Source organism: Drosophila elegans, unplaced genomic scaffold (assembly GCF_018152505.1).
Source record: "Drosophila elegans isolate 14027-0461.03 unplaced genomic scaffold, ASM1815250v1 contig_476, whole genome shotgun sequence".
Taxonomy (NCBI): Eukaryota; Metazoa; Arthropoda; class Insecta; order Diptera; family Drosophilidae; genus Drosophila; species Drosophila elegans.
The window spans coordinates 20,328,933-20,349,320 of record NW_024545863.1 but is presented as its reverse complement, the minus strand read 5'-3'; the positions used below and the strand labels follow the sequence as shown (position 1 = coordinate 20,349,320).

The following is a 20,388-nucleotide window of genomic DNA, read 5'->3' as shown; positions in this document are numbered from 1 at the left end:
CGTACTGTACTACATTTATTTATTTTAGTGTTAAAAAGAACTTGTCACTGCAAACGGTTTCTCTCGAGCAACCGATCGTCGTTCACCTTCACGAAGTCCACGCCCAAAACCTATAATTCACCTATATATTAGAACGGGGAGAACGTATCCACACATTTATCCTTCCAAGTTGATGTTTTTGTTTGTTTGATGGATTGAGCAAAATTAACAAGACGCATCCACAAAGTGCATAAACAAGAATGAAGATAACGAGAAACAGAAACGAACACAAAGCAAAAGATAATGAAAACTAAACGTAAACGTAAAGCGACAAAACTATAGTTTATACATAGTATTTATATGAATCGTGTATTGTATATGATATGCTGTCTAATCCCTAATCCTAACACATACCCATTACATCTATAATTTGAATATTTTATTTAGTTGTTTAAACATCCGTGCGTAAAAAGCGATATATATAACTCTATATTATGATTATGAGTAAATTAAATAATAGTTTTTAATAGTTTTTAAACAGAAACAAATGGCTAAGCTCTCAAAGTGTTCTTTTATTTAATGTATCAAACACCTGATGTCTGGTGGCGGCGGGTGGTTATTCATTATTGGCATGGCAACCGATTCAAGGACCAAACAAATGTTTCCAGCAATTGTTGACTAAACTTTTCGTTTTAGTGTTTAGTCACACATTTGAGTTGTTACGAAAATGTCCGTGGAAGACTCTTGGGTGTTCGATTCGCTGGTGTGCTTTTTGCACGGACCCATTTGGAATGCTCCGCTCCAGACTTTTATAGAGCAAAAGTCCTTAGGTGAGATTCTATTTCGAGCGTGTAATTGCCAGTAAGCTAAGCGTTTTGATGCAGTCTTCGATCCTAACCTGCAAACGGATGAGAACAACCCAGATATACTCCAGATCCACGAGGAATACAAGAATCTGGTGGATTACATGCTGGGTAGCTTCATGGAGGAGATGCAGATTACGCCGGAGCAGTTTGAAATGGCCTGTTTGGAGGGACGGCAGCAGGGTCAGGGCGAGAATCCATTCCAATTCCACCAAGTGCTATTCCAGCAGGTTAGTGTAGTTGTGAAACTCTCAATCAGCAGTGCCCACCAGATGAGTTCTTCCAGATATGGGCCGCCAATGACCTCAAGATATTCATACGCATGATGACGCAACGAAACGTGGAGCTTCAGTTGCAGGCCCTTGATCTCATCGAGAAAAATCAATTAGCCCAAAGTGCCGCCGATGAAGGGGATGACCGCAGTGCGGACGCGTGCTCGGATCCGGGGTGGGTTATAGTTTCCCCTTAATATAAACCCGTCTTATGCAATTTCACACATATGCACAGCGCTTAATTTAATATCTTAAGCAAAAAAAGAACAGTAAGGTAGTTTCCAGCAGTCAGAAGCTAATTAAAATAAAAGAATATTAAGTCATTTCACCAGAGGCTTTTTATATGTATAGATATATAGTAAAAATATATAGTATATATATATATTTGGTAAATATCTCTTTAAACCATAAATTGCAATCTGTTAGAACTGTTTCTGTTGAAATTGTAGAAAAGGACATTAATTTCAGTTTTTATTCTCTATATTCCGAAATGTTGAGATGTTAGTTGAAGTATCATTATGAAAATATTAGTCATATATATTTATATAAAACCAATCAAAACACTTTATAATTGATCTAAGACACGGAAATCATAGAAGAAAGATCAGTATTAAACAAGTTTTAACCTAAGCTATTATGATTTCCAGCCTGTCGAATATCATATTAGCTGAAGAGAGGACCAGAGGAACAAAACTTGTATATGTGGCTGAAATTATAGTTTTATTATATTTTGTAAAAATCATTGAAGTGCTTAGTTAAAAAAAATATTTATTTTATCATTTGTATATCTGATTGAACATACATACTGTCTACTACAGTGATACCGCCTCCGAAGTGGAGCAAATGATAGCAAAGACGGTGTCCGACGAACTGGAGAGTCCGGAAGCGGCATTGACCCCGGAACAGGATGCCAGTTTGGACCTGGTAAACGACAAGTTCCAGCGGCTGAATCTCTTCTTCGAGCAGGAGGACCATGTGGATCCCAGCGATGTGGTTTCGCGTCAGGAGTACCTGCGGCAGCAACGCGACAAGATCGTGGAGATTAAGAAGCAGACGCGGGCCAAGCAGCTGCAAGAGACCATGTCCCGCGGGACTCCTCATGCTCCGGAGGGTGCACGTCCCAGCTCCGCATTGGTGGCCCAGCAACTGCTGGAGAACGGAGGCCAGACCAAGGAGCTCTCGATGCCGGCCCCTCTGGAGGCCGAGGAGAATGCAGCCCTTCAGCTCAGACGAAATCTTGCCAAGCGGCTGCGCAGCGAAGTGGTGGAACAAAAGTAAAAGGAGGGACGGACATCATATTATCTCTACTATTCCCATTTATTGTAGATGCTTAGCCAGAATTAACAAGGTGCAAAAGGTATTGCGACATGCAGACTAGTTCAGTTGGTGGATGCACAGGGTGTGTCTTATGTTGTACTTATGTGTCCCATCTCCGCTCGCTCATGTCCACACACAGCCAACCCAGCCACGAAGCTGAGGAATGTGTGTGGGCATGGTCGGGCGGAACTATCAATTTTGGGTTACGCTTTTCGTAAAAATAAATATAATGCTTGTGAAGTGTTGCTCAAGAACGGTGTAGATTGCTCTTCTATGTGGGTATGCGATCGCGCAAATAGGACATGATTGCATCGGTGCCCTTCATCAGGATCTGGTGGCGAGGCTGGCGGAAAGGATTGCCCACCAGTTCCAAGTGGCTGGAATCGAAAAGATATATTAGTTCGGGTGCGAATTTCCGGTCAAGATCTTACGTTATATTGGTTAGATTACCCAAAATGGGCGGCACCGCATCAATATCGTTGTTGCGCAAATCCAATGTGCTCAGACGAGGCATGCTTTTCAGACCCGACACATTTAACACTTTGATGTGGTTCTCACTGGCTATAAGGATCTCCAGGCCTTGTAACTCATACACACAGTTGGGAATAAGCTGAAAACTGAAATGTGGAAATGCCGAAATTAAAAATGTTCTTCCATCAAGATAGAGATCATAAATAACAACCCACCGATTGTTTGCAATGTTTAGCTCACGCAGAGTGTTTAAGACACCGAACTCATTTGGCAGATCAGTTAACAAATTGTTAGACAAGTTAAGGTATGTAATACGAGTGAACTGGGAGATGAACTGTGGCACATAGCCGATAAGATTGTTGGACAGCACCAGTTCCGTTACCAGATCTTTCATGTGCTGCAATCTAAAATAATTTCTAGTTAAGTGGAATTTCGAATCTCAGTAATCCTCTGGGACCCACCCATTGGGCAAGGTGCTCAGCTGGTTGCGCGCAAAGTCCACCACATGCACTCCCTCATTTTTGGCGATTTGAAACACCTGGTCGGGCACTACAGTGAGTTCCTCCAGATTGACAGCTAATGTGCGTGTATGACGTAATTTGTATCTGCAAGATGAAGGAAACACTCAAGTAAATATTGAGATAATAAGAAGGTGTACGATATAATAAAAAACAATAGGTGCAAATCTTGGAACTTGGTGATACACTACACCCAACGAGGATCCACAGCTAAGCGAGAGGATTCGTTCTGGCCATAGGTAAACTGCTGTTGTTGCTGCTGCTGGTACATAAAGCAGCTCGGATAGGGATATTGTATTCGCTGATGCTGCTGTTGCACGAAAAGTGATCCTAGGTGGCCATTTTGGTGCTGCTGCTCATAGCTCTCAGGCTCATAAATGTGTGGCTGGGCCTGGCTATGAAATTCCCTGCAATTCCTAATCGGTTCATAAGCACAGAAAGGTTGCGGAGTTTGTTGCTGGCATGAATATGCACACTGATATTGGAACTGTGGCTGGTGGTAGCTACAGTGGCGGAGATCAATGTGCTGGCCTGGCTGAAAGGAAAGCACCAGCTACATACCTATCCGGAAAATTTGTGGGCATATCACCGTCGTCCGATTGGCCAGCACGCAAACGGGTTACACTGATGCCCGCCGATGTGGAGGCACAATCGGATCCAGCTCCCTCCTCCTTGGATTTGGCCAATGCTCTTTCGTGCAGCGTCTTTAAAATCCGTGTCGTTCCACATTGCAGAATGTCGCGACGGATCGTCTTGATGGGATTTCCCTCCACCTGCAGACTGATCAAGTGGGCCAACGAAGACAAGGTGACTGGTAAGACGCTAATCGTATTGTTGGACACATCCAGACGGTTCAGATTGCGCAGCAGGCAGAGTTCATCCGGCAGTTCGGTGATCTTGTTGTCCCGCAAATCGAGTATCTTTAGGTGTGGCAAGTTGCTGCACATAGCTGTTGGTATGGTCTAAAAGCGGCGATTGCAAATAGATTAAGCTTGGAAAACATTCCAAACATTTTAAAATTACCTTTATAAAGTTATTGCTGGCATGCAGTTCGTTCAAGGTCTCGTTGCCCTCGAACTCGGGCAGCTCCAGGATGTCGTTGTGCTGCAGATAAAGGCATTCCAGCTTTCTCAGCAGCCCCATATCCTCTGGCAAGCAGGTCAGGTCATTTTGCATCAGATCAAGCTTTTGCAAAGCTAAACGTGCGAACTTGGATTAGCAAGTATCTGAGGAAGAGGACCAAGGACCACTTACAGCGCATGTTAACAAGATCGGGCGGGAGTTCCTTGACATGATTGTAGGGCAACAGAAGCGCAGTTAGGCGCACCAGGAACCCAATGCCGCCGGGCAGGGATTGAATGTTGTTATGCCCGCCGTCCTTTCGTTACAATTGGGTTAGCAAGCAGTTGGTTAAAGGGGAAAATATCGTTGGGGATTAGTCAGATAAGACACCACAACCAGCATTACATAATTAACTAGTCTACAAGTCTAAACTCGCATTATTTTAATAAAAAATTGATTTGTTAACTTCTCAAAAAGTTGTAGAGGTCTGTATACTAATATCAGAATTTAATGTCTGTATACTTATATCAGAATTTAATATTAGAATGATTAGTTTATAATTAACATTAAATATTAAAATTCCATGGTTTAACGGCCATACATGGCCTTTTTCTTAATCGTTTATACCAATTCTCCATCTAACTCACCAGAAACTCGAGCATGTGAAGGTCACTAATGTCCGGATCGATTTCGTTGAACTGATTGTACGAGATGTTGAGATGCCGCAGCTCCGGCAAACTGTACAACTCACGGGGCAACTGGCTAAGCTTGTTGTGGCTTACATTTAGCCGCATTAGCTTCTCCAGCTTCCCGATTTCTGGCGGCAGTTCCACCAAAGCATTATCGTGCAGCTAAAAAGCATGATTAATATATATTTACAAAACTAAGATTTAATGAAATTAAACACATACTGTAAGCACGGTCAGCGACTGCAGGTTCTCGATCTTAGGCGATAAGTGCATGAGGGTGTTAGAGCTCAGGTCCAGGTTGTTTAATGGCACTTGGTTCCACCAGGCGTCCTCCTCTTTGATTGTTAGCTGTTCCAGATTCGCGGCCTTGCTATCCGCATCCGCCTCGTTGATGTCGTAGAGTCGTTCGGGCACTGAAAAAAAACAGACGTGGAATCAATTAGAGAGCGCTTGTCCTGCAAAGGTACTACACTACAGGCTTCTGCGCGGGACAGCGGCTTGGGATCGTCCAGTTCCAGCTCATCGTCCGGATCCTCGCTTTCCAGCTCGTCTGCCGAGGAGGCCATCTGAAATTCGCGGATCTGGTAGTAGCGACGCCTCCGCGGATAGGGACCGCACATGCAGAACGAGGTGAGCTGTTTCCTGGAGGACGCAATCTTGGGTGATGGTTGCTTGGAGTCGCTCATTCGACGTCGACCAGCTCCCTGGGCAGACTGAATCGAGCGATGACTGGCTTCTGGACGCACCCCTGGAGCACCTTTATGGATCGGTTTGAGGCGCGGATGCTGTCCAGTCAAGCGGCAAATATGTTCCCAGCCTTTTTCGGCCGCTCCAAGGTCAAGTTCGAGATCGAGATTGCGATCGCTATTACCTCACATGAACTGGAACCACAAGGCGCTGCTGTCGACAAAGCCGGGACTCCATGACACCAGCCCCTCCGGATTCGATCGTCGCGGGACCTTGGACTTCCAGCGACGCAGTTGCTCCTGGGTCACTACTGCTTGCAGGCCCCTCAATGTAACTACATTCAAGTGGATAATACAGTCGAAACTCTATGACTCAAAGCCTTTGGGATTTTAGATTTTATTTTTAATGGATTTCCTTAAAAAAACATAAACATTTACTATTTTACATTACACTTTAATGACTAGTAAAGAAAATGTTTGTTGCTCATAAATAATTGTAATGTAGAAGCATAATTTAAACGGTATTTCAGCATTTTATGTAGTTTTAAATCCGAAACTTTTTATATTTATGTATTTACATACAGAAATTGATGAAAATTAAATGTATTTATGAATAAATATAAAGTCTTTAGAAAAATTATAAATGAATATTGTCAAACGCTTGTCATAAAATTATTACAAAAAATCCAATTAAAAGTTTTAAAGTTAAAGTCCTTATTATTTTTTTAAACTCGAGTTACAGAGGTTCGACTATATTGAGATAAAAGATGTAATGCACCCCGTGGACTCACCTCTGGCCAATGCCTTGTTGGAGAGATTCAGGGTGCCCGACTTCCGCGCCAGTTTCCACAATTCCTGGGTGAGCACGGAGTTGTCCTCGGTGCTGGTCCTCTCGTGAAACAGCGGCCGAAAGGAGTAGTTGGGCTTGGGCGAGTGGGACATTTGGCGCGGACTAGAGGCGCACCGGGGAATGCGGCTGGTGGTGGATGAGGGGATCCCACCGGGCTGGTGACCCCGTCCACGGCCCATCCTGTCGCTCATATCGCTGGGACAGCCGTAGTGGGTGAAGCAGGAGTGGCCGAAGGAGTCGAAGTCGCCGCCAAATGCGGATGCCTGGTCACATTCCTGCGCTCCCTGGAACGAGCTGAATTCCACCTCCTCTGGATTCGTAAAGCTGCCGGGGATCACGGGACAATTGGGTAAGTGGGACGCTAAAAAGCCACCGAATTGTAGGTAAATTCGGTTTTGTCCAGATTTTGCGTCGTTTTATTTTGGCTCACTGTCGGCAGTCAGCTGTTCGTCGTGCGCTTTACAACACTGGTCGGTTTTGTGTTGCTGATGTTCAACGGTAACTCTTTTAAATCACCAAACGCCGTTACAATCTGGTTTTAATGACGGTCCTCAAAAAATATTCTTTTTGTTTTTTGTTCATTAAAACATCCCACATTTGTATGCCTTACTTAAATTATTAAGTAAACTATTAAAACTCAAAATCAAATTTGCTTGCTTTAACAAAAATAAACTAAAAATAGTTTTTTATATAAAATTGAACCTACTTTTACTTTTACTAAGATTGCAACATTCAAACTTTTGTTTATATTCATTTTAGTTTCTAATTCAATACTAAAAATGTCTGGTAAAATAAAAATATGACTTTTACAATTTATAAATTAAAATTAAAATCACGCCATAAGCTAATACAGCTAATTTGTAGTTAATGAATTTAAAAACATCTGTAGTATTTTACGATTACAAAATTGAAATCAATTTGTTTCCACAAGAAGCGGCAGCTTTTGAAAACGGTGCACCTGCTCAGCCATGCAATATGCATCTGAATAAATTAAAACCCAGACCCAGACGCCCCCCAGAACGGTAATTGATTTGATCGTGAACATAAGTCTGGGCTGGGTGTGTGCAATCCGTAGTCCACAAGCAGATTAAAGGCTTAGGCTAAGTCGGTACTTACTTCATTATCTTCTTGGGCACCCGTTTGCCAATCTGTTTGGCTTCGGTTTCTGCGGGAGACAAAAGATACCCAGTTACTTTGGAGCAAGGTCAGCCGCAAAAGTCAGTCAGTGGGGTGTATTAGATTTCCGTTGTTAAGTTCTACAAATAGTACACCCCCTCAAGTACACCCATACCCCCCTAAAAATGGGTGGTTGACGAAGCGGCAAAAATGCTGAGCCACTTGTCTTTGCGCCATACCCATTGCAATGGGTCTCAGTCTGGCAATGGCTATGGAACAGGGGCATAGTACACTTAGTACACCGGCGTGGCCACGTCGACTGTCAATCAAAATTATGAATAATGCCGGGTCGGTGGTTGCCACCAATTGGCCGCCTTCCCCATCCATCCATCCATCCCCTACTCAAAGTGACGAGGTGCAAAGCCCGCGGAGCTCTGGCCAGTTGTCATTCGGTTCTCATCGCAAGCGGACCGACCACGTGACATAGTTTCGGTTTTCACTGATTGCATCACTTGCAGTTCGGACTATCCTGAGTCGAGCCCAAGGAGATCCCCGACTCACACTTGTAATATCCACGCAATGGCTGCCGGTGTCTTCAAGAGCCTTATTCGAGACTTCTTTGCGGTCAGTTGATGGACTAATCATCCACGTGGGTTCTCAATTTGTAACTAAAGATTTTTTTTTTAAATTTTACCAAAGATTTCTAAAAGTTACCCAAAGGTTGCTGACAGAATTTTAAATGAAACCTAAATAAATGTTGGAATTGCAGTAAAAGAAATGATTTGAAGCGATAGAAAATGTAGGACGTTCAAGAAAGTTTTATGCGATTTTATTGTATGCTTAATGGTTTTTTCTTTAATCATATTCAATTTTTATTAAATTATTTTTTACTAGACCATGCAATAATCTATTTTGAAATAAAGTTTGATTTTTTAAATCTTATATATTATATTATTGTAAGAGTTAAAGATTTATTATATATTTCATTCACCAATGTCGTTGTCAAATTAAACGTTGCCAATTAAACCTAATTATATATTTGGAATATTAAATTTTGACTTAATAAGGAGGCCCTTCTATAAAATAATGATTTCTTATAGTTGAGACTCGACTATAGTTAAGACCCCACAGTAGTTGAGAACTATTCCAGCTGTTGAAATGTTTGGAATGTGGGAAATCGGGACACTTGGCGACTGGATAATCCCTGCTAATCCACGGCAAGAATGCAGCTAGCTTAGGGCGTTCAATGAAGGCAGCGAAAAGCGTAAAATCCCAACCGCATTTACCCACAGGTAAAATACGACGAGCAGCTGAACGATCCCCAAGCGGAGCGACTGGATGGCAATGGAGGGCACTATCCCAATTGCTCCTCGGATGTCTGGCTGCGATCCTGCGAGCGTGAGATAGTGGACCCCATCGAGGGACATCATAGTGGCCACATTCCGCGATGGATAAGCGGCAGTCTGCTGCGCAACGGACCCGGCAGCTGGAACGTGGGCGACATGACCTTTGGCCACCTCTTCGACTGCTCGGCCCTGCTCCATCGATTCGCCATCAAGAATGGACGTGTGACCTACCAGAATCGATTTGTGGACACAGAGACGCTGAGGAAGAATCGTTCTGCCCAAAGGATCGTCGTCACAGAGTTCGGAACGGCCGCTGTGCCCGATCCCTGCCACTCAATCTTTGACAGGTTTGCTGCCATCTTCCGACCGGACAGTGGGTCGGACAACTCGATGATTTCCATCTACCCCTTTGGGGACCAGTATTACACCTTCACAGAGACACCATTCATGCATCGGTAAGTAAACTTATTTTGGAACAGAACACAATAATGTACCCTGAAATATTAAAAACTGGTTTTTAAAATGTAAAGAAATCGGGGTAAAACCGACGGGTGTTCGAAAACCGACTTCCCCGAACTATCTTATCTTCTTTATATATAAATTATTTTGCATTATTCATATATTTTTTCTATAATTGTTTCAGAATCAATCCCTGCACTCTCGCCACCGAAGCGCGGATCTGCACCACTGACTTTGTGGGCGTGGTGAACCACACTTCGCACCCGCACGTCCTGCCCAGCGGCACCGTCTACAACCTGGGCACCACAATGACCAGATCTGGGCCAGCTTACACCGTCCTCTGTTTTCCGCATGGCCGCCAGATGTTCGAGGACGCCCATGTGGTGGCCACGCTGCCCTGCCGCTGGAAACTGCATCCCGGATACATGCACACCTTCGGTTTGACGGACCATTACTTCGTGATTGTGGAGCAGCCGCTGTCCGTATCCCTGCCGGAGTATATCAAGGCCCAGTTGCATGGACAGAATCTCTCCGCCTGCCTCAAGTGGTTCGGGGATCGGCCGACGCTCTTCCACCTCATCGACAGGACCTCGGGAAAACTGGAGCAGACGTACGAATCGGAGGCCTTCTTCTACCTACACATCATCAACTGCTTCGAGCAGGACGGTCATGTGGTGGTGGACATTTGCTGCTACAGGAACCCCGAGATGATCAACTGCATGTACCTGGATGCCATAGCCAATATGCAGACGAATCCCAATTATGCTACCCTCTTCCGGGGACGCCCTTTGCGATTTGTCCTGCCGCTGGGAACGGTTCCCAGGGCGAGTTCCGGAAAGCGGGGACTGGTCAAGTCCTTCTCCCTGGCTGGGATCAGTTCTCCGCAGATTTCCCGCACCATGAAACACTCGCTTTCGCAGTTTGCGGACATCACCTACATGCCAACAAACGGCAAGCCGGAGAATTCTGGTGAGGAGAGCCCCAGCAGAGATTCCAAACGGGGTCGCTATGAGCAGGCGAATCCGATTAATCTGGTGACTCTGGAGGGCAGTCAGGCTGAGGCTTTTCAACGATCCGCCGGAATCCGACTGCGTCCGGAAATGCTCTGCGATTTGGGCTGTGAGACGCCGAGGATATATTATGAGCGGTACATGGGCAAGAAGTATCGCTACTTTTATGCCATCAGCTCCGATGTGGATGCCGAGAATCCGGGAACGGTAGGTAGTTCCGAGAAACTTATACGGTATATTATGGAATTCCATTTGAATAGCTCATCAAAGTGGATGTGTGGAAGAAGACCTGTCTGACCTGGTGCGAGGACAATGTCTATCCCAGTGAGCCCATTTTTGTGCCCTCACCAGATCCCAAATCCGAGGACGATGGCGTCATCCTGGCCTCCATGGTGGTGGGTGGTCTCAACGATCGCTATGTGGGCCTGATCGTCCTGTGTGCCAAAACCATGACCGAACTGGGTCGTTGCGACTTTCACACCAATGGACCGGTGCCCAAGTGCCTCCATGGATGGTTTGCCCCCAATGCCATTTAGCACCGTATTTCTACCGTTTGTATGGAAAGATCATTAAATTTGGGGTTAATGTTCTTACTGCCCGCCCAGTATTACGCATTGGAGTAGACTAGAGACTTTTGTATTAGCTTAAAACTTGGGATTCAAAACGTTTGCAATAAACTCATGCCACTTGCGCTGGAACACCCGATTGATCTTGCGTCGCTCGTCCGAGGTGAGCACTGAGTACTTCAGAGAATTCAGAGCCAGTTGCTTGAGGAACCGCAGATCCGCCTCTGCCGGCGCCAAGGCCATGAAGGCGTAGTAAAAGTCATAGCTCAGACCCTTGGCCCCCCAGACTCCTGGATCATCGGAGGATATTACGATGGGAAAGTTCTCGGCCACCAGGAAACTGGCCGGATGGTTCCGCAGATCCCAGACAAAGCCCAAAACTTGGTTGGAAATGGGGTTCACCTCGATGGCGATGTTGCGCTTCTTGATGGTGGACCACAATTGTGGATGCTTCGGCAGGGCAAAGGCATGTCCAATGCGCTTTGTATTCAGCAGAATGGCATCCATCATGTTCCAGTCGGTTCGCCCATGCCAATCTAGGGGTAAGTTTATTTGGTTTATTCCAAAAATATTGTTTCTTTTGCATTACTTACTCGTCTCGCCGGCGTGAAAGAAATAGTTGGCCGTGCTGGGCAGATCGGACAGTTGGTTGACATACTTGTTCAGAGGATCTCCAGTGTCCTCCTGGCCAATCAGATCGAATCCAATCACAAAGTTCGGCTTGGCATGACTTTGGAAAAATAAATGATGAGATAACTTTAACTGGCCATTATAAGTCTACGCTTTCCATTTCAAAAACAAAACAAAAAATGAGTATCACTAAAGTTTGGACAACAGACTTACATTGTAATAGAATTTTTAATTTTAAATCCAAAAATATTGGATGACTTAGGCAATACGACCTATATGTTATAGTATTTATATTTATATTAAAATTCTGGTTATTGTTTCTATGCTTACAAACTTATAGAGAAGTAATGGGTTTTATAAAGAAAACTGTTTTCCGAAACTGATATACATTGATAAACTTACTGAAGTTGCTTGAACGTCGTGATGCGTCTCAGCATCTCCTCCTCTGAGGCCCGATTCCGCTTGGCATATATCACTTTGAGGCCCACAAAGTCATGGTGCTTGGCCTTGAACTCTTCCACAATCCGTTCCAGCTCGTTGGCCACCTCCAAGGTGCTCAAAGTGCGGTTGTTGTCGTCGTAGAGCTGTAGATAATAATTATAATAAATAAACATAATATTATTACTTACTAGGATAAGAGTTACCCACAGGCGACAGGGAAGCTCGGATCTCCGCATAGATGATGTTGTCTTCACACAGCTCCTCCAGCAGACGCTTGTGGAAGGCGCAGTAGGTGGGTCGGTATTTGTAGAGCCGATCCACGGTGGTAAAGATGTTCTCGAAGCGCTCCCAGATTTTTTTGCGGTTCGGCAAGAGGGCTTGTTTATTGAGATTTCAAGTTATAGGATCAATACACGCGAAAAGAACAGATGGTATACGCACCTTCTGGCCTTGGTCCGAGCATATTGATGTGCTTCTCCAGCTGCCGTTCGTACTTGCCCCGATCCTCGGCGTTTATCCGCTCGGTGCAGACATTTTGCACCTCGCTGTGGCATCCAATCTGATCGTAGGTGAACATTAGCAGTCCGTCTACGTTGCGACAGGTGTACAGGTTGTTGGTGGTGGTCAGGTTCTGGATGATCCACCGCGAGGTCACCATGCCCGTGTTGTGGCCGTGCAGGAAGGCGCCCTTCGGCATCTTCTGGATCATCCGGAAGACCTCGCTCTGGCGCACGTACTGCCTGCCCTGGAAGAAGTGCATCGCCGGGGCGTACTTCTCCGGCGTCTTGAGGCCCTCGGCGATCTCCGCCCGCTTCGCGTTCATCAGGATGCTGTTGGCCTTCTCCTCGTCGGACGACAGCCAGATGTTGCCCCCCAGCGAGGCCACCCGCTCCGCCTCCATGATCTGCTCCCTCAAAGTTTCATATGCTGCTGGGTGAAAAAGTCGTATTAATTCAAGGTTCATAGCTTTGTGGCTTTAAATATATATATTTTTCTTTTGCAGATCTAAAAGTCTTGGACGTATATAAAATTTTAATTTAAAGTTAATAAGATATAATATAGAGTAAGCTCAAAACCATTTTGCTTAAGGCGAAAAACTTGTTATTAATATAAATATTTTTTAAAAGTGTGGAATAATTGTAAGGAGGAGATAACTTCACCTAGAAGAGAATCACAGAAGATCAATAGTTGATCGTAGTCAGTTGCACGTCGTTAGATCTAGTCAAGTCCCTAGTGCTAGAATTAGACCTAATATATTAAATACATAATTACATATACTTAACCACTATTCAATAAAACGATATAACATCCATTTTGAAGAAAGCAATACTTCTCCTGAATCTATTATTTACGAAATTTGAATCATAATCTGTTTTTCCATTAGTTACGTGTTTGACTTACATCCACGTAGATGCTATGAGATTACCGTTGTTTGTTGTTTGTTTACTGAGCCTCTTTTAAGATGTGGAGCTTTTAAAAATTCAACAAAAATAAGACCTGAACTAAAAACCGTGAAGATAAGAACTCAGCAATCATAATTTAAACACATGTTATTGGGAAATGTATTGTGTGATTGGCTTGAAATACAGAATTCGTAGAAGTCGTAGGTCTCGAAATCGAATAGCTAAAACTCAACAACAATATGATATTGTTTATTAAGAAAGTTTATCACTCATACGCAGTTTCTATTACAGATTGCACATCACCACACCACAATAAAAAATTATATTTCCGGAGCACCTTAGAACTTTAGCGAACTGATGTCTGATAACAAATATTTATTAATGGAGCACCTTAGAACTTTAGCGAACTGATGTCTGATAACAAATATTTATTAATGTTATTTTTGTTTTAAATCATTTAAGGTTTTTGTTAACACATTTCGCAGGTCTTTCGAAGGAAGTTAGGGACTTAAGAACCGGACTTACGTAGGTCCGTGGCCTGCAGCCTGCCAAACAGCATAACCACACAGGCTACCCAAACTGCCAGTAGCAACATCGCCTTCCAGTAACCTCGGTTCCGCTTTTGGAATATACGCCGTACTTATTTGATGCGCGTCTCTTGGCGATCGCCAGGCAACTGATAATGCCTCCCGTTTGGAACTGACCCGTATACGGATTTGTGTAATTTCCCTCTGATCATGATCTTGGTCGCTGTGGAAGCAGCTTCTGTTATCTGGCATCTGGTGCAGTTCAATGACGGGGACTAGTCCGCTCCGGAATGGGGCGCGAAATGTTTGAATGCCCCCGGGTTGACACTTTCGTTGGCACTGGCCGGCCCCCTCCATCCAATTTGCAAATAAATTTCGTGACGTAGCATGGTCAGTGCCAAAATGCCCTACGCAAAAACGATACTGTGTATGGAGCATAAACGAACCTTCAGGTAAAACATAATGTAGCGCATCATTAGAGCTCGACAGGCCGACCATCTATGCTTCCATCAGTAAAGCTATGTTTTTACACATATATCGTGGGTATATTTTTGCAAACCCAATTTGCTTTGTTTACCCGCCGAAATTATACTTGACATTGAACGCGAAATGGGGGCATCAGGGCATCGATTATAAAAGCGAAATCACCTGGAAATATAATCTTTTTCAAGGTAAATGTAGTAATTTATAGTTCAAAATATAAGTCTATACTATATATACAATACTACACTAATAAGGAAGGTCCATAAATTTGCTAATAATAGCTACTTATTATTGAGATACTATGTTTATTCTTGTTCAACTGACTATTATAAAAGTTTTGTTGTTTAAGATTAAAAAACTAAAATAGAGACCTTAAAAATTATTTTGTTTATTACTTAACGCTTCAATTTGTTGTTTTTAATAAAGGGTGGTTTTTCTTAATATTTAATGATAAGGCTACTTTATTTAATTAAAGAAAACTTTACTCGTAGATGGTTTATGGCATATGCTATTTTTTCTGTCATGCTCACCAAATATTTAAATGAATAATCTTTGTTTTCGTTTGCATTTCCCACAAAACAAATTTTGTTTTCAATTTAACAACAAGTTTTAATAATAGCAATAACAAAGTAAGCCCGATGAAATTACACTTTTTTAGATAATGCCACCTACGGTTTAGTAACAAACAAGCCAGCCCAAAACAAACATTACAGGCACTTTAAATGCCTTTTTTGAACAACCTTTTTGATGTGTAAGCGGGGATAATTGTCACATCTGTAATTACCGTAAATGTCATAGGCATCCAGGCGACTTTGTTGGGTTGGGGGAACCGAGGAACTTGTAATTCCATCGTCGTATGCTGGTAGTAGAAACCAACAACCGCGTCCGCCAACGTCAGTGAAAATTTGCCAAAATAGAAAAATACAAATAGTTAAAAATCAGCGAGCGACGGGCGCGCGCGCCTTCGTCATTTTAAATCACTTAATATGCACGGGAGGCATTCAATCACGGAGATATATAAAAAAGATACCCAAACAATCCATCCAGCTACTAGAATGAAATTGTTTCGGCAATTCCGAGCTCAGGGGTGTTGTCAACCGTTAAGAGTCGCGGAGGGTGGTGTCCCCAGCTCCACCTCTTCTGGTTTAATCTTTTAATGAGCGGCAGGCTTCGCTGAATGATTTTGACAAAAATTATAGTTGATTTTCGCCTTTCTTGGTTTGCACAGTTCGAACACCAGCTTTCGGCGATGGTATCCACAGTTCTAATCGGGCACTTCTGGCGAGCGGTCGCAAAGAGAAAACAATTCCCCGTCCAAGACCCAAGTTAATAATAATAATAATAAGTCAACGTGTCCGTAGTCGAGTCAATATTTGGATAGTGCGCTCGTTAGCTGGACAGGAAAATCACATAAGTAAAAGCCTTTTCACACGATGAAGCTATTAGTGTTTTGGCTAGTCTTTCTGATTTCACAACTACAGATCCAGGCCCAAACCCAGCTAAGTATGATTTCCTCTATTCACCGTTTTGCCCATGCCAATTTGAGACTCTTTCAAGAACAATTTTAATTATTAAGTTGGACTAAATAAAAGAATATGAATACAAAACTTAAATATGATAGAAACAAGAAAGAAATGCTTAAATGTGAAAACTAAACTACTACAAGTTTAGTTTTAATAAGTGTGTCTTGAAAATAAACTACAGCAGTATTCAAGTTCAAGTACTATTTCAATACAAAATAATATAACCCCTATACTTTCAAATATTGTTTCTATATCAAAGAGACTAAAACTGTAGTTTAAGGCCTTATTTTTAAACCACTTAAGTTTTATTTTGTTACCTTCGTGAAAATAATTTAATACTCATTTTATTGGGAAATTTTTCATACCCAATAATTTAAAATTCATGTAACAATAGTATAGTATCTGACAATTTTTATTTTGGCTGTACTGATTCAAATTTGAAATGAGATATTATATATATAATTAAAGCCGTTCCCACCATATCCTTAGGCTATGAGCAAGCTCGCCAGGCGGTACTTACGGCGGAGGAGGAGCTGATGACTGGTGGACACACATACCTGAACACCCAGGAGGCCAAGGTGGACGACATATTCATGGAGTACAAGCTCGGGGAGCTGGCCCAGGGGTTCCGAAATGCGGAGCAGAATGCAGCAGCTCTGCACTTTTTCAAGGCCAAGCCGCTGATCGATCGAAGTGGCGTCTTCCGGTTCCTTCAGAAAATGCCCAAGGGATCGGTCCTACACCTGCACAACAGTGCCTCCGTGAGCTCCAAGTGGGTGGTGGACGACCTGTCCTACATGTCCGGACTGCTGCGCTGCACCACGGCCACGGGCCGAAGTGTCCTGACATTCCGGCGATCGCCACAGAAGCACAAGTGTCAGTCGCAGTACGTCCGTGTTTCCGACGAGCGGCGCAACTCCTTGGATCGCCAGGTCTACGATCAGAATTTCGAACGTCTGATCAACTTATATACCCCAGTGCCAGAGCGTAAGTTGGGGGTATCTTTGTGAAAATATCCTTGTTATTTCTGGAAATTCGTTTTCAGTGGAGTACCCAACCATAACCCATGTTTGGGATCGGTTTCAGGACATGTTTGACGTCCTCGGCGATGCAATAAGCTATTTGCCAGCTTTTCGTTCTTATCACTGGCAGATGCTCGAGGAGCTCTACAACGACAATATTATGTACGCTGAGATTCGGACGAGTTGCAAGACGGTTAGTAGTAACAAATAAAAAACATCGAGACTTAACATAGCGACTTTTTAAATTTTACCGAAACTTTGAGTATATATTGTAAAGCTGCTAGGCGTATTTGCAGCGATATATAATTATAGCATTATATCACTATGGACTTATATATTTTTGCAATAACTGAAAGGGTATATCAAATTAGGCCTTTCTTAGTAAGCTTTCTTTCTCGTTTACAATATAATAATACAATATATATATAATATACCTTTTTAGCTATATGACTCCAGTGGACGCACTTTTCCCCGGGAGCGTACTATCCGAGAGTTATACGATCTAAATGAGAAGTTTGTGAAGCTGCACCCCGACTTTCTGGGATTCAAAGTCATCATTGCGGTCTTTCGTGGCTACGAAATGGATCAGCTTAAGGAAAACGTTGAGGAGTTTAGACAAATGCAGTAGGTTTGGTAGTCTATATAAAGAATAATAACGTTAATAGACTCTTTACAGCCGAGCTTTGCCCCATTTCGTTGTTGGATTTGATTTGGTAGGTCAGGAGGATAAGGGAAAACCACTTTATAGTTTGCTGCCTGCCCTGAAGGATTTGCCTCCAACCGCTCGCCTTTTCCTGCACGGCGGAGAGACCAGTAGGTGGTGTTCTCATGAGTTCACTCTATCGACTATATAATCCTCTCCTTACAGATTGGTTTGGTGCCTCCACGGACATCAATCTGCTAGATGCTCTGCTGCTCAACACCACTCGAATCGGCCATGGTTACGCTCTGGCCAAGCACCCTATCCTGCTGAATGCCGTCAAGACCCGCCAGATCGCCGTTGAGGTGAGTCCCATTTCGAATCAGGTGCTGCATCTGGTTTGGGACCTTCGAAATCATCCGGGAGCCCAGTACTTGGCCCTTGATGTGCCCGTGGTGATATGCAACGATGACCCCGGGTTCTGGAATGCCAAGGGTCTGAGCTACGACTTCTACTACGCCATCATGAGTCTGGCACCCAACAATGCGGGTTTGAGAGTGCTCAAGAGTCTGGTGTGGAACTCGGTGCGATACTCCACGCTGACGGAGGAGGAAAAGTCTCGTGCCTTCCAAATCCTGGAGCTCAGCTGGTCGCGTTTCATTGACAAGGTGTTGCAGGGCAAAGTGTTCTAAATAAAGCTCAAATTAAATTTATTTACCAAAGAAGTAAAGATTTTTTCGTGAGAGCTCTTATTGGGTGATTAGGCTTTTATCTTTATATTAATTTTAAGACATTTAAATCATTATAATTCAATTAAATTAATCATTTTTGTAATACCCACTGAGTTTAAAAGCTTTGGAATTATATCAAATTAAATATTAGTTTCAAATATTATTAAAGTTCATGGATTAGTCTGAAGCATCTCATCCTCCTTGCGTCCAATGTAGCTACCCAGCAGTTCAATCTTACAGTTAGGACTGGGACTCAGCCCAGCTGACATATGCTGAAGTTCCATCAAGTTGCTGTCATCCATGGCGAATACGTAATCAAAGTCATAAAAGTCTTGTGAAGTTATCTGAACAAAAAGTTGAAAATATTACAAAGAGTCAAGGTGTCTTTTAAATGCAACACTACCATACGTCCCAAGTGTTTAGTTTTAAGTCCATGCTGTTTAAGCAATTGCTGACCACGTGCCTGAGGCTCTACGCCCACATTCCAATCCCTGAGTCCAGCGCTATCCACATGCCAGTCCTGAAGGTCCTGCTTTTGGATCAAATGCTTCAGGATGGCCTCGGCCATTGGAGAGCGACATGTGTTGCCTTAATCAAAAGTACACCCTTTAATTTGCAATTAAACGATTTGATTTGTTGACACTTACCAATGCACACAAACAGAACCTTCATACTTACGGTGGGAACTGCAAGTTCCGATGACTAATGCAGCTGATTCATTTAATAATATATACACCGGTTCACGTTTCATATCAGCATTTATTACTTTAACTATATCACAACATCTTTTCATATTATTTACTTCTGTAGGCGCTCTTTCATGAAGGCGGCACATGCCACCACGCATTGCTGATAGGCAGTTTCAAAGCCCTCCGCTCCACGCTCCTGAAAATACAAATGATAATCATATTAAAATTGTTTTTGTTTATTATATTTAATTTTTAAAAGACTTTTATAGTACCATATATCAATCTTAAATTTTACTTATAGTCAAAATACTTCAGACTTATGATGGTAACGCATTAAAATGATTGGGAGGGAGGATTATAGTGCGTTTTAAAGACACAAATATAAATTTTATCGACTGAGAAATCTCAACTAATTTTATCTCTATTGTTTGATTTATCTTTCTAATAAATACTTTAGACTAAAGATGGAAAGTAATTGTCAAGTTAACCCAGCAATGTGTAACCTTACATAGTAGGGATCCTCGATGATGCGGTTCTTCTTCTCCAGCCCGAAATCGCCGAGCATCAGGAGTTCGGCCTTGGAGTCCTTGGGCGCCAAACGCTTCAGCTCGCTCATGTTGTCCTCGTCCATGCCGAAGATGAAGTCGAAGTCCGAGAAGTCCTGCTTCCGGATCTGGCGGACTATGTGGGAGCACTTGAGGCCGTGCTTCTGCAGCGTGCTGATGGCCCGCGGATCGGCCCGGTTGCCCACGTGCCAGCCTCCAATGGCCGCGCTGTCCACCTCCACGTCCTTGACCTTGGCCTTTTCCAGTGTGTCCACCATGACGACCTCTGCGATGGGCGATCGGCAGATGTTACCTGCAAGATCAAAATTTCGCCTTTTTAGGGTCATCTACTATTTCAAAGACATCTCCTTTATTACCCAAACAAATCATTAGCACTTTCTTGACCATGTTTCAAACAATTTGCAAGGGATTGAACTGACAAACAATTTTGTGTGTTGATTTTTTCCGGCTAGCGAACGAGTGTTCCGAATTTGGCAGCCCTGGTCCCGGTACTCCGAACTAGTTGGAAACGCGGCAGTCAGCTGTTGAT

At 43.3% G+C, this 20,388-nt stretch overlaps 7 protein-coding genes across 12 annotated transcripts; 3 read left to right on the top strand and 4 right to left on the bottom strand.

Moving 5' to 3' along the window:
* The first annotated feature begins 583 nt into the window (after positions 1-583).
* Positions 584-2,474, top strand: LOC108139209 (cilia- and flagella-associated protein 36). The gene is made up of 4 exons (XM_017261856.2): positions 584-809; positions 864-1,072; positions 1,129-1,289; positions 1,933-2,474. The coding sequence occupies exons 1-4, from the start codon at positions 707-709 to the stop codon at positions 2,390-2,392; spliced, it is 933 nt and encodes a 310-aa protein (XP_017117345.1). The 5' UTR covers positions 584-706; the 3' UTR covers positions 2,393-2,474.
* Positions 2,413-8,544, bottom strand: LOC108139205 (leucine-rich repeat-containing protein 40). 6 transcript variants are annotated; one of them, XM_017261848.2, is made up of 13 exons: positions 8,385-8,541; positions 7,824-7,872; positions 6,649-7,031; positions 5,394-5,584; positions 5,130-5,333; positions 4,675-4,798; positions 4,444-4,616; positions 3,982-4,382; positions 3,612-3,923; positions 3,364-3,507; positions 3,118-3,306; positions 2,863-3,048; positions 2,413-2,808 (listed from the first exon to the last, which is right to left on the bottom strand). In XM_017261848.2, exons 2-13 carry the CDS (start codon positions 7,826-7,828, stop codon positions 2,703-2,705), a joined length of 2,418 nt encoding a protein of 805 aa, XP_017117337.1. In that variant the 5' UTR covers positions 7,829-7,872; positions 8,385-8,541; the 3' UTR covers positions 2,413-2,702. The 6 variants fall into 6 exon arrangements, 5 of the variants coding, with proteins under 5 accessions (XP_017117337.1, XP_017117339.1, XP_017117338.1 ...); XM_017261850.2 differs by lacking the exon at positions 3,612-3,923 and having other exon boundaries at positions 8,385-8,537; XM_017261849.2 differs by lacking the exons at positions 6,649-7,031; positions 7,824-7,872; positions 8,385-8,541 and adding an exon at positions 5,647-6,004.
* LOC108139207 (carotenoid isomerooxygenase) lies at positions 8,113-11,343 on the top strand. Its single transcript, XM_017261853.2, has 4 exons — positions 8,113-8,447; positions 9,116-9,624; positions 9,813-10,845; positions 10,899-11,343. Exons 1-4 carry the CDS (start codon positions 8,403-8,405, stop codon positions 11,172-11,174), a joined length of 1,863 nt encoding a protein of 620 aa, XP_017117342.1. The 5' UTR covers positions 8,113-8,402; the 3' UTR covers positions 11,175-11,343.
* Positions 11,259-14,375, bottom strand: LOC108139208 (adenosine deaminase 2). Its single transcript, XM_017261854.1, has 6 exons — positions 14,204-14,375; positions 12,717-13,202; positions 12,483-12,652; positions 12,237-12,418; positions 11,798-11,934; positions 11,259-11,740 (listed from the first exon to the last, which is right to left on the bottom strand). Exons 1-6 carry the CDS (start codon positions 14,271-14,273, stop codon positions 11,283-11,285), a joined length of 1,503 nt encoding a protein of 500 aa, XP_017117343.1. The 5' UTR covers positions 14,274-14,375; the 3' UTR covers positions 11,259-11,282.
* A 1,499-nt stretch (positions 14,376-15,874) lies between these two features.
* On the top strand, positions 15,875-18,573 carry LOC108139346 (adenosine deaminase 2). Its single transcript, XM_017262070.2, has 6 exons — positions 15,875-16,191; positions 16,701-17,198; positions 17,257-17,426; positions 17,676-17,857; positions 17,910-18,046; positions 18,102-18,573. The coding sequence occupies exons 1-6, from the start codon at positions 16,122-16,124 to the stop codon at positions 18,563-18,565; spliced, it is 1,521 nt and encodes a 506-aa protein (XP_017117559.1). The 5' UTR covers positions 15,875-16,121; the 3' UTR covers positions 18,566-18,573.
* On the bottom strand, positions 18,567-19,368 carry LOC108139349 (low molecular weight phosphotyrosine protein phosphatase). Its single transcript, XM_017262073.2, has 3 exons — positions 19,252-19,368; positions 19,008-19,192; positions 18,567-18,948 (listed from the first exon to the last, which is right to left on the bottom strand). The coding sequence occupies exons 1-3, from the start codon at positions 19,274-19,276 to the stop codon at positions 18,775-18,777; spliced, it is 384 nt and encodes a 127-aa protein (XP_017117562.1). The 5' UTR covers positions 19,277-19,368; the 3' UTR covers positions 18,567-18,774.
* LOC108139348 (low molecular weight phosphotyrosine protein phosphatase 1) lies at positions 19,344-20,330 on the bottom strand. The gene is made up of 3 exons (XM_017262072.1): positions 20,216-20,330; positions 19,802-20,151; positions 19,344-19,489 (listed from the first exon to the last, which is right to left on the bottom strand). Exons 1-3 carry the CDS (start codon positions 20,244-20,246, stop codon positions 19,403-19,405), a joined length of 468 nt encoding a protein of 155 aa, XP_017117561.1. The 5' UTR covers positions 20,247-20,330; the 3' UTR covers positions 19,344-19,402.
* Between the last annotated feature and the right edge of the window lie 58 nt (positions 20,331-20,388).

Bases quoted from the DNA above. Each gene is read 5' to 3' on its own strand.
- LOC108139346 (XM_017262070.2), top strand. From the start codon at position 16,122: ATGAAGCTATTAGTGTTTTGGCTAGTCTTTCTGATTTCACAACTACAG. The intron at 16,192-16,700 runs GTATGATTTCCT...CCATATCCTTAG, and splicing joins CCAGGCCCAAACCCAGCTAA to GCTATGAGCAAGCTCGCCAG. The intron at 17,427-17,675 runs GTTAGTAGTAAC...ATACCTTTTTAG, and splicing joins TTCGGACGAGTTGCAAGACG to CTATATGACTCCAGTGGACG.
- LOC108139209 (XM_017261856.2), top strand. From the start codon at position 707: ATGTCCGTGGAAGACTCTTGGGTGTTCGATTCGCTGGTGTGCTTTTTG. The intron at 1,073-1,128 runs GTTAGTGTAGTT...GAGTTCTTCCAG, and splicing joins ACCAAGTGCTATTCCAGCAG to ATATGGGCCGCCAATGACCT. The intron at 1,290-1,932 runs GTGGGTTATAGT...TGTCTACTACAG, and splicing joins GACGCGTGCTCGGATCCGGG to TGATACCGCCTCCGAAGTGG.
- LOC108139205 (XM_017261848.2), bottom strand. The intron at 4,617-4,674 runs GTAAGTGGTCCT...TCGCACGTTTAG, and splicing joins CGATCTTGTTAACATGCGCT to CTTTGCAAAAGCTTGATCTG. The intron at 3,924-3,981 runs GTATGTAGCTGG...CCGCCACTGTAG, and splicing joins CCCACAAATTTTCCGGATAG to CTACCACCAGCCACAGTTCC.
- LOC108139349 (XM_017262073.2), bottom strand. From the start codon at position 19,276: ATGAAGGTTCTGTTTGTGTGCATTG. The intron at 19,193-19,251 runs GTAAGTGTCAAC...CTTTTGATTAAG, and splicing joins GGTTCTGTTTGTGTGCATTG to GCAACACATGTCGCTCTCCA. The intron at 18,949-19,007 runs GTAGTGTTGCAT...CTTTTTGTTCAG, and splicing joins CTAAACACTTGGGACGTATG to ATAACTTCACAAGACTTTTA.
- LOC108139348 (XM_017262072.1), bottom strand. From the start codon at position 20,246: ATGGTCAAGAAAGTGCTAATGATTTGTTTGG. The intron at 20,152-20,215 runs GTAATAAAGGAG...TTGATCTTGCAG, and splicing joins AGTGCTAATGATTTGTTTGG to GTAACATCTGCCGATCGCCC. The intron at 19,490-19,801 runs GTAAGGTTACAC...TTGTATTTTCAG, and splicing joins TCATCGAGGATCCCTACTAT to GAGCGTGGAGCGGAGGGCTT.
- LOC108139207 (XM_017261853.2), top strand. From the start codon at position 8,403: ATGGCTGCCGGTGTCTTCAAGAGCCTTATTCGAGACTTCTTTGCG. The intron at 8,448-9,115 runs GTCAGTTGATGG...ATTTACCCACAG, and splicing joins TTATTCGAGACTTCTTTGCG to GTAAAATACGACGAGCAGCT. The intron at 9,625-9,812 runs GTAAGTAAACTT...TAATTGTTTCAG, and splicing joins GAGACACCATTCATGCATCG to AATCAATCCCTGCACTCTCG.
- LOC108139208 (XM_017261854.1), bottom strand. From the start codon at position 14,273: ATGTTGCTACTGGCAGTTTGGGTAGCCTGTGTGGTTATGCTGTTTGGC. The intron at 11,935-12,236 runs GTAAGTTTATCA...ATTTTTCCAAAG, and splicing joins ACGACGTTCAAGCAACTTCA to TCATGCCAAGCCGAACTTTG. The intron at 11,741-11,797 runs GTAAGTAATGCA...ACTTACCCCTAG, and splicing joins CTTTCACGCCGGCGAGACGA to ATTGGCATGGGCGAACCGAC.